Below are 11203 nucleotides of genomic sequence, written 5' to 3' on the forward strand. Positions count from 1 at the left end.
CCTCCCAAACTGTGATGCATAAATTTCTGTTCATTAAAGTCATCCACTTGTGGTATTTCTGTTGCAGCAGCACTAAAACTAAGACAATGACTTAATTACTTCTGTACACCTGGTACCTAGGACAGGTGGTGGCAACACTTAGGTTCTAACACTGGTTTGATGAATGGACAATTTTTTGATGAGTAATATAAATAAATAAGCAGAGAAACAAGTTAATGGATAAATTAACAAAAAGGATGAACTGAGGGGATATTTCAACGCAAAAGAATAGAAACAATTGACTCCTCATGTCAACTATTAACAATACATCTAAAAAGATACTTACATATTTATAGCCTCCAAAATTAAGGGACTGGACTAAGAAAATGATAGAAATTATATTTTAAGGAGGAAATTTTGGAAACATATATCAAGGATCATTGTTGTTAGGCACAGTTGAGTCAGTTCCCACTCATAGCGGATCTATGTACAAAAGAACAAAACACTTCCTGTCCTGCGCCATCCTCACAGTCATTGTTATGTTTGAGCCCACTGCTGCAGCCACTGTGTCAATCCCTCTTGTTGAAGGTCTTCCTCTTTTTCGATGACCCTCTACTTTACCAAGAATGGTGTCCTTCTCCGGGGACTAGTCCCTCTTGATAACATGTCCAAAGTAAACAAGATGAAGTCTTGCCATCCTCACTTCTAAGGAGCATTCTGGTTGTACTTCTTCCAAGACACATTTGTTCCTCCTCCTCGCAGTCCATGGTATACTCAATATTCTTTGTCAACACCGTAATTCAAATACATCAATTATTCTTTGGTTTTCCTTATACATTGTCCAGCTTTTGCATGAACATGAGGCAACTGAAAATACCATGCTTGGATCAGGAACACCTTAGTCCTAAAGTAAAATATTTGCTTTTTAACACTTTAAAGAGGTCTTTTGCAGCAGATTGGCCCCCTGCAATATGTTGTTTGACTTCTTGACTGCTGCTTCTGTGGGCGTTGACTGTGGATTCAAATAAAATGAAATCCTCAACAACTTCAATCTTTTCTCCATTCATCACGATGTTGCTTATTGGTCCAGTTGTGAGAAGTTTGGATGGTGTAATCCAAACTGAAGGCTGTAATCTTTGATCTTTATCAGTAAGCGATTGAAGTCTTCTTCACTTTCAACAAGCCAGGTTGTACTGTCTGTGTATTGAAAGTTGTTAATGAATCTTCTGCCAATCCTGATGCTGCATTCTTTCTCTTATAGTACAGTTTCTGGGATTATTTGCTCCGCCTATAGAATGAATAATTAAGGTGAAATGATACTACCCCGACGCACATCTTTCCTGATTTTAAACCACTCTGTATCCCCTTGTTCTGTTTGAGTGATTGCCTCTTGGTCTATGTACAGGTTCCACAAGAGCACAATTAAGTGTTCTGGAATTCACATTCTTCACAATGTTATCCATAATTTGTTATGGTCCACACAGTCCAATGACTTTGCATAGTCAATAAAATACAGGCAAACATCTTTCTGGTATTCTCTGCTTTCAGCCAGGATCCATCTGACATCAGCAATGACATCCCCATTCCACATCCTTTTCTGAATCTGGCTTGAATTTCTGGCAGTTCCCTGTTGTTGTTCTGCCACAACAGTTTTTTAATTATCTTCAGCAAAATTTTATTTGCGTGTGATATTAATGATTTTGTTTGATAATTTCTGCATTCCAAATGATCACTCTTCTTTGGAATAGTCATGTATATTAATTTCTTCAAGTCAGTTGGCCAGGTGGCTGTCTTCCAAATTTTTGGCATATCTAAGTGAGCACTTGCAAAGCTGCCTCCATTTATTGAAACATCTCAATTTGTATTCCATCAATTCCTGCAGCCGTTTTTTTGTCAATGTTTTCAGTGCAGCTTGGTCATCTTCCTTCAGTACCATAGGTTCTTGATCATATGCTACCTCCTCAAATGGTTGAATGTTGACCAATTCTTTTTGGTACAGTGACTCTGTGTATTCCTTCCATTTTCTTTTGATGCTTCCAGTATCGTTCTAAAATTCTGCCTATAGACTCCTTCAATATTGTAACCCGAGGCTTGAATTTTTCTTCAGTTCTTTCAGCTGGAGAAATACCAAGAATATTCTTCCCTCTTGGTTTTCTAACTCCAGGTCTTGGCACATTTCATTACTTTGTCTTCTTGAGCTTCCCTTTTAAATCTTCTGTTCAACTCTTTTACTTCATCATTTCTTACTTTCACTTTAGCTCTTCTACGTTCAAAACCAATTTTCAGAGTCTCTTCTGACATTCATTCTGGTCTTTTCTTCCTTTCCTGTCTTTTGATGACCTTTTGCTTTCTTCGGGTATGATGTCCTTGATGTCATTCCACAACTCATCTGGTCTTTGGTCATTAGTTCAATGCATCTATTCTATTCTTAAGCTGGTCTCTAAATTCAGGTGGGATATACTCAAGGTAGTACTTTCACTCCTGTGGACTTGTTTTAATTTTCCTCAGCTTCAACTTGAACTTGCATGAGCAATTGATGATCTGTTCTGCAATCGACCCTTGGCCTCGTTTTGACTGATGACATTGAGCTCCTTCACGGTTTCTTTCTACAGATGTAGATGATTTGATTCCTTGGTATTCCATCCTGTGAGGTCCATTTGTATACCAAAAAACCAAACCTGTTGCCGTCAAGTAGATTCTGACTCATTGTAATCCTACAGGACATGGTAGAACTGCCCCGTAGGGTTTCCAAGGAGCAGCTGGTGGATATGAAATGCTGACATTCTGGTTAGCAGCTGAGCTCTTAACCACTGAGCCACCAGGGCTCCTCTACGTGTACAGTCACCGTTTATGCTGTTGACAAAGTAATTCCAGTGAATAAGGCATTGGTCTTGCAAAATTCTATCATGTGATCTCCTGTGTCATTTTTATTACTAAGGCCATAGTTTGCAACTACTGATCTTTTTTCTTTGATTCCAACTTTCGCATTCCAATCACCAGGAATTATCAATGCATCTCGACAGAATGTTTCATCAATTTCAGACTGCAGAAGTTGGTAAAAATCTTCAATTTCTTTATCTTCAGTCTTAGTGGTTGGTGACTGAATTTGAAGAATAGTCGTATTAACTGGCCTTCCCTGTAATTGTATGGATATTATCCTGTCACTGACAATGCTGTACTTCAGGATAGATCTTGAAATATTCTTTTTGACAAGGAAGCAACACCATTTCTCTTCAATTTGTCATTCCCAGCATAGCAGACCATATGACTGTCTGATTCAAAATGGACAATACCAGTCCATTTCAGCTCACTAATGCCTGGGATATTGATCTTCAAGCATTCAATTTCATTTCTGAAAATTTCCAATTTTTCTTGATTCATACTTCTTACATTTCACATTCTGATTACTGATGGATGTTTTCAGCTGTTTCTTCTCATTTTGAGTTATGCCACATCCACTAATGAAGGTCCAGAAAGGTTTACTCCATCCATGTCATTAAGGTCGACTCTACTCTGAGGAGGTGGCTCTTCTTCAGTCGTATTTTGAGTGCCTTCCAACCTACCCATAACATTTTCACTAGCCAATTAATTTTCAGAAGTACATCACCAGGTCTTCATCCTGGTCTGTCTTAATCTGGAAACTCCGCCAAAATCTGTCCACCATGGGTTACCCTGCTCATGTTTTAAATACTGGCGGCATAGCTTCCAGCATCATAGCAACACAGAAGCCCCTACAGTACGACAAACTGACAGAAGAGTGGTGGATCAAGGGCAGTAAAGACATTTATATAAATTTTAACTTAGTAAATGCATTCTCAGGAGTTTCAGAAAATAATCAGGGATGCATACAATATTTTATGTCCAAAATAATAATTATGACATAATTTTTAGCAGTGAAAAACCAAAGACAAATCCAACATCCAAAAATCCCAAAATAGGGCATGGTTAAATACGTATTTCTGATCCATAAAAATCATGCCTTGAAGGATATTTAGTGACATGAATGTGCTGATGAGATAACGTTAAGTTTTTAAAAAAGCAAAATACAAAGTAGTAAATTACAGTATGATTTGATTTTTGTTTGAGAAATACACTACATATGTACATAGAATAAAAGTAGAAAATATCCAAATGACAGGTGTGTTGCCATCCAGAGGTGATTTAAATGTTCCTTTTTTAAAAATATTTTCTACACCACATATATATTACTTTCAAAAGCAGAAACACTATTTTGGAAAAACAGTAAGTGAATTCCAGGTATGTAAAGGAAAAAGCTGAAGTGAGAATCTGAATAATTCATATGTTTGGCAGCACTACATGGTTTCTGTTTGCCAAGGAGGTAAATAACAATATAAGAAAGATGAATAAGAGGGATCGAAAAACTGTTTCCCTTTTAAAACATCAGAGAGAGTGGAATATATCACAAAATATGAAGAAAATTCTCAAGTGAATAAATAAAGCTGGGTGAAATACAGTGTCAAGATTTACTCCATTTGTATAGATTCTGTTGGTATGTTGTTGTTGTGTGCTGTCGAGCCGATTCTGACTCACAGGAGAACTGCCCCATAGGGTTTCCAAGGAGCAGCTGGTGGATCTAAACTGCCAACCCTTTTGGTTATCAGCCAGAGCTCTTAACCACTGCACCACCAGGGATCCTCTGTTTGTACAGTTATATAGTATAACATATGTGTAGAATATAGATATTTTCTAAAAAAAAGTAAGTCAACTAGCATCAAATCAAGGAATAAAAGAGAGAATTCTGTATTGTTAGGGTCAAGGTGGTAATGGAGTTAAGAAAACATAAAGCAATAATAAATATATATTTAAGGTGAAGAATAAGAAAAGAGAGGGTATTAAGAGATACAAATGAGTATGTACTCTAAAGTAATAAATGAGACCAAGATGGCACCAATTCAAGATATTCAATTAAATACCATTCAGGTAATCAATTCAACAAGTATCTAGTACTAATTATGGGCCAGGAACTTTGCTAGGCTCTAAGCTTGGTTCCTAATGAAGTTGAAACCAAGAGTTATTTTTTGAACATACATCATTTTCCCATGTGCCAGACATAGATGGGACTAGGATGAAAACAGTGTGCCTTCGAGGAGCTACCCAAAAGAGAAATTGTGAATATTGCAGGAGTTTCCTTTGAGCCCACTGAGATTTAAAAACATACAGGGATGGTTTCAAACTGTGGGGGACCCAGATAAGAATCAAGGGATGAATAATTTAGTAAATTATTTCTTTGGGACTTCTGCTTCAAAGTTTTACTCCAACAGTGTGGCAGGCAGACTAGCTTGGAGGAGTGTCATTTATATAGTGAAACTATTTTTCTTTTCCCCAGCAAATCATCTGGTATTCTTTAAGACCATGCTAAAAAAAAAAAATTAGATGTTTATTGTGAATATGACAAGATGGGTGCATGAGGGAAAAAACGTGAAAATGCAAAACGTTGGAGAAAATCAATGTTTAAGTCTTGTTTGATACATGTACTATCAACCATAAAAACATTATGAATAAGAAATGCTTGCTAAATATGATGGAAATGAGATTTCTCTGGGAAAAAGTAAAGCAATACTAAGGCTAGGATGTCACTTTAAGGACTAAGGTGCACCTGACCCAAGCCACGGTATTTTCAATTGCCTCATATGCACGCAAAAGCTGGGCAATAAATAAGGAAGACAGAAGAACTACTGATGCCTTTGAATTATGGTGCTGGCAAAGAATACTGAATATACCCTGAACTGCCAAAAGAACAAACAAATCTGTCTTGGAAGAAGTACAGCCAGAATGCTCCTTAGAAGCAAGGATGCTTTGTCTCACATACTTTGGACATGTTATCAGGAAGACTCAGTCCCTGGAGAAGTACATCATGCTGGTAAAGTAGACAGTCAATGAAAAAGAGGAAAACCCTCAGCGAGACGGATTGACACAGTGGCTGCAACAATGCGCTCAAGCATAACAACAATTGTGGATGGCGCAGGAACGGGTAGTGTTTCGTTCTGTTGTACACAGAGTCACTATGAGTCAGCACTGACTAGACGTTGCCTCACTACAACAAGGCTGGGTAGAGTTTGTTCACACAACAATGAGGTCAAAATGGTAGCAAGGTAAAGCAATTAAGACATAAAAAATTCAAAGGCAAGAAAAGACAAGTTGGATGATAGTAAAGAAAAGAGGATCAAAATCTATAAAAATGAGAGGAAAGACATATCATCATATAAAGACATCAAGTGCAAGCAGGCAAGTGAGAATTTATGCTATACTCCTAAGAGGGAATGAAAATTTAAAAAGAAATTGAAAGATAAAAATGAATCCAGCTAAAAAGAAACTACACGAGGGGTTTGGGTAATATCATCCAATTACCAAAAATGATACATTGGGTAGCTTCTGTATAGTTTTCTTATATATAACTTACATTCAGCATACTTTATAAAGTGTAAAATTATATCAGTAGAGAGTCATTTTATAGTCCTTTGGAACAACAGGGAAATCTTAGAAGGTAGCTCATGTACCATCTACTAGAAAAGAAGTTTAGAATGCAAAACCCAGTTTAACCCCTGTGAGTTTCAACATTAGCAAAGTAGGGGACAGGCAAAGTAGGTGGCAAGGCTTCGAATTTTCTTGCCCTGTTGAAAAGCAGACAGAAGATAGAACTTCTAATGAAGAGAGAGGGAAAAAAAAAATATCCAAAATAGAAACGTATCCCATGGTGAAAAGGATGCTATGAGAAGACTCTATTATTCAAAAAATGTCAAGAAAGCTATTCTTACAAATTAAAAAAATTTTTGAATTATATATAGTACTAAACAATATTTCAGAGCACAGTAAGGAGAAAACAGAGACGCTATATTTTCATTAGAAATTTCTGGTAAAATGCAAAGTACTGGAAAGGAGACTTACACCTGTTCAAGAAAAGACTATAGGAAATGTGAATAAAGCAATCCACTCTTTCACTTTATCACCCTTTTTTATTGTATCACACCTGTGGAATTTTGAAGATAGTTAGCTAAGAGAGGAGATTAGAGTAAGTAAACTACAATAGTTTGCAAAGGGTTTACGATAAAAAGAGGAAAACCATGCTGAGGATCTCGAGCATAAGAATTCTCAGGGATAATTAAAATCCAGAAATTTATAAATTGATAAATATCAGAAGGATGTATCATGTGATACTTATTATCTCTTGAGTATTTCCACTGCGCTTTAACAATGCCAGTAGGAGGTAATTTTATCTCCATTTTAGAGAAGAGATAACTGAGGCACAGGGAAATTAATAACAAGCTCACTCATGCACCTAGTAAACGGTAGAGCCAGGACTTGAACATGCGTCATTTAGTGTCCCAAAGGCTACAGTGTATGTTTAGCCACTATGCTATACTGCTATGATACTTTTTATTTTGCTAATATAAAGGGACGCTTCCAACTAGTAAATGGAAAACATTTTACAGGAAATGGTAAATCTACTGAGTATGCTGAATTCTTAATTATTATTAAATATTATAGAAATTCTTATTGATGTCATAGTGAGAATATAGTCAATGAAATCCCTGAGGATAAAATGATTCATCAGATCTAAGTGTTTTCAATGATAGTTTGTTAATGATAATGCAATCCCTTAACAGGAGAGAGCTTATAAATATTTAGCAAATTAAGTCCAGTTTTCTCTATGGTAATAAAATAACAATTTAAAGTAGAATTTTTTTTTAATGTAAAATGCAGTAGAGGTATTTAGCATCGTATTGCTAAATTATGGGTTATTTAGTAAATCTAGAGATTACATTAAACTGGCTAAATACCTGAGTATAGCTCTAGAAAGACAGGTATCAAAATGTCAGGTTTCAGAGAAAATGGTATAAAACTTGATTTAGAGGAAGGAACACTGCCCACTTGCATGGCTTTTGCAGTTAGCAACACACTCCCAAGTCACTCCCACTCATTTCTAGAATATTTTCATCCCTGGCTCCCTATCAAGTTCTCCAACAGTACTCTTTTTCCATGAACTTATCTTTCCACCTTATTTCATGCCTTTATTCTCAAGGTTGTATCCTAGATCTTGCCTTTGTCAACAACTGCAACCTCTTCATTATTTCAATTTCAACTATCGGCTCCCCTCCAGTCACAGTGGTCTCTCTTACTCTTTCTTGAAACACCCAGCATACGCCTGCCTCAGGGCCTTAGTATTTAGCTATTCCCTCTGTCTTAAATTCTATTCTGCAGATATCTGCACATGTCCGCACAGCTCATTCTTCAGGTCTTTGTGCAATATCACCTTCTGGGGGAGGCCTTTGATGATCATCCTATTTAAAACTGCACCTGACCCTGGCATTTCCTATCCCTTCTCCCTTTATTTTTCTCCACAGCACTGCTCATCATCAGAGAGACTACATCTTATGCTCATTTTCCTAGTTTACCAGTGGTTACCCTTAAGGAGGGTTCTTGTCTGTTTTGTTCCCTTGTGTATCCCCAGTGCCTTGAATAGAGCCTAGTACACAGTAAGAGCCCAAGACATTTCTGTTGAATATATGTTGTGGTTAAGTGAAGAGAAAGCCTATTGGAATCTGGGTAGTTACATATTTTATGCACATATAAAAAGCTGACTCAAAATGTCAACACAATCAGGAAAATAATAATAACAATAATGTGTGGGCTTTTTCTAAAGTAGTATAAATACTCCTAAAACTCACACAAACCCTGCCACTATCACCTAGTCTGTTTTATAACATCATAGAACTAATGCAAGTATTCTACTTCTGAAAAATGGTTCCCACTCGTTCATGTTCTACTGCATTTTGAACTGGAAATACCCCAGGGACTTAACTTTCTGACTAAAATGCAGCTCCACAAGAAACTACAATGTTTTTGTACAACTCTCCAAAAGAACTGTGAGCATGAGTGTGCTGCTCACAAAGATTTATATTCCAACCATGTTCATTTACACTTATTACTTCTTTTATTATTTCCTATTTTATTATATTTGGATAATAATTTATAATCATTAATTATAATATAAAAAACCCGTTGCCATTGAGTCATTTCCGACTCACAGTGACCCTACAGGACAGAGAAGAACTGCCCCATAGGGTTTCCAAGGAGCAGCTGGTAGATTCAAACCGCTCACCTTTTGGTTAGAAGCTGAGCTCTTAACTACTGTGCCACCAGGGATAGAAAAATATTCATTAATAAATAGTAACACAATATATTGTGATAAATGATAAATTTTTAAAAATCTTTATTTACTGTACCCTCGATGAGTCCCTCTGCCTCGTTTTCCCCCTTGGGAAGGAAGAGAGTAAATTGTTCTATAAACTCCAGGTGTTTATCTGGGTCTTGCACATTTATATCCAGGTATTCTCACTTGCTATTATTGACTTCAGAATTTCAAAAATCTCTACACAACTTTACATCCATCAGAACCCTTCTCTAAGACTCAGCTCTTAAAAAAACCTGCCTGCCTCTGTCTTAAAACTGAAAATTAAATTTTGGTTTACTTTACTCAGTGGACTTCTGAAGATGTTTACAAGTCTGAAGGAATAACAGACTTTATAAGTTTATTTTAGAAACTCTACAATTTACATAGCTATCTCCTGAAAGTCCTTTTGACAGGAAAAAGCTATCATACTTTCTTATCTTTGTTCTTCGAGAAAGTAAAGCTAGTTCTGTCATAGAAGCGTTAAGAGAAGAGGGGTCCTTTCACTGGTCATCTTCCTCAAGTGTTCTCAGCAAGACATCACCAAGCATCACTCTGAGAGGGACTGATGTTCCTAGAGACACTGGCTAGAAGCTTGAAGCTTAAAAATAAATTGACCAGAGTACTCCAAAATAAACATTTTTCATTTGTTTCAGAAGGAAAAAAAACTGACAGAAAAGGAACTCTCACTGTTGCTATCTATACAACAAAATGATCAAATCATAAAATTTATATACTTAAAAGTTTGATTTTGCGACAGGTTGTACTCCTCCATAAAAACAATGGAAGTGGTTAATAATTAATAGCATTCATAATTCATAATAAAATGGAGGGGAGTATTTTTCTTAAACCCAGCTAAGTATTTGTTGTGACATGTTGCTTTCCTTCAGGGACATGGTCAATACTTACAGTGAATTCAGTGAGCGTAGTCCTTGGAAAGCATCTGGTGCTAGTTCGGAGATCTGATTATTGCTCAGGTCGCTGAGATTAGAAATAGGGTTAGGTTAAATTAGAATGTCAGTAAGATTTACTCCAGGAGAAAGCCACACATTGCTTTCACGTGTTTGTTTGCACCTATTTGCAACATTAAAACTCTCATATTTTAAAAAAATCAATTTTTAATCAATTATTAACTATTCCCCTAGAATATTATTAAAGATGCCACTTCTGATTTTTGAATAAAACATCTTAGAATTTAACTACATAATATATCAACTATATACACTCACAGTAATAAAAATCAATAGGTTAAACAACAAAGAGAACTAAAAAGAAATTATATAGTTTAGCCATTAACATTAAAAGTTATTATAGAACTAGCAGATAGTCACATCACTTAATACTTCAGCTGTCAAACACTTAAAGAGTCATATTGAGATGGGTTTCTTTGTATAACCATGACATGTATACTTTTTTAAAATTACATATATTTCAGAATATTGTTCACTCACATTCTTCTGAGCTTTTTATATGGTGAGAAAGCTCCAGGAGGGACGACCTTGATTGAGTTCTGTTCCAAACGTCTGCAGTGAAAAAATTCACATTTTTAATGGAAAAATGAGCTTCTAAATGCTTAATTCAAACCAGGGTTCATGACAAGAAGCAAACTGGATGATCATCATGAGTACTTTCTTTCTTCCTCAAAAACGACTATTAAAATTAATTGTGCTATCTGAATCAAAAACACTGGAAATAACAAATGTTGGAGGGGCTGCAGGGAGATGGGAACACTTATGCACTGCTCGTGGGAATGCAAAATGATACAACCATTTTGGAAAATGATATGGCGCTTCTCAGAAAGCTAGAAATAGACATACCATTCGATCCAGCAATCTCACTCCTAGGAATATATCTTAGAGAAATAAGAGTGGTCACTCGAATAGACACATGCACACCTATGTTCATGGCAGCATTGTTCACAAAAGCAAAACGATGGAAACAACGCAGGTGCCCATCAACAGATGAATGGATAAACAAACTATGGTACATACACACAATGGAGTACTATGCAACGAGAAAGAACAACAATGAATC

At 36.3% G+C, this 11203-nt stretch overlaps 1 protein-coding gene across 4 annotated transcripts in view; it reads right to left on the minus strand.

Annotated features, from left to right (window-relative positions):
- The window catches only part of SLIT2 (slit guidance ligand 2), a 431007-nt gene that overhangs the window by 115123 nt on the left and 304681 nt on the right, over positions 1–11203 (minus strand). For all 4 annotated transcript variants that reach the window (XM_004375152.3, XM_004375150.3, XM_004375151.3 and 1 more), the window contains 2 exons: positions 10621–10692; positions 10079–10150 (listed from right to left, as the gene is read on the minus strand). In XM_004375152.3, the coding sequence (XP_004375209.1) occupies positions 10079–10150; positions 10621–10692 (144 nt within the window). The remainder of the gene's footprint in view (positions 1–10078; positions 10151–10620; positions 10693–11203) is intronic.

This window comes from Trichechus manatus, unplaced genomic scaffold (genome assembly GCF_000243295.1).
Source record: "Trichechus manatus latirostris isolate Lorelei unplaced genomic scaffold, TriManLat1.0 scaffold00034, whole genome shotgun sequence".
In the NCBI taxonomy this organism is placed as follows: domain Eukaryota; kingdom Metazoa; phylum Chordata; class Mammalia; order Sirenia; family Trichechidae; genus Trichechus; species Trichechus manatus.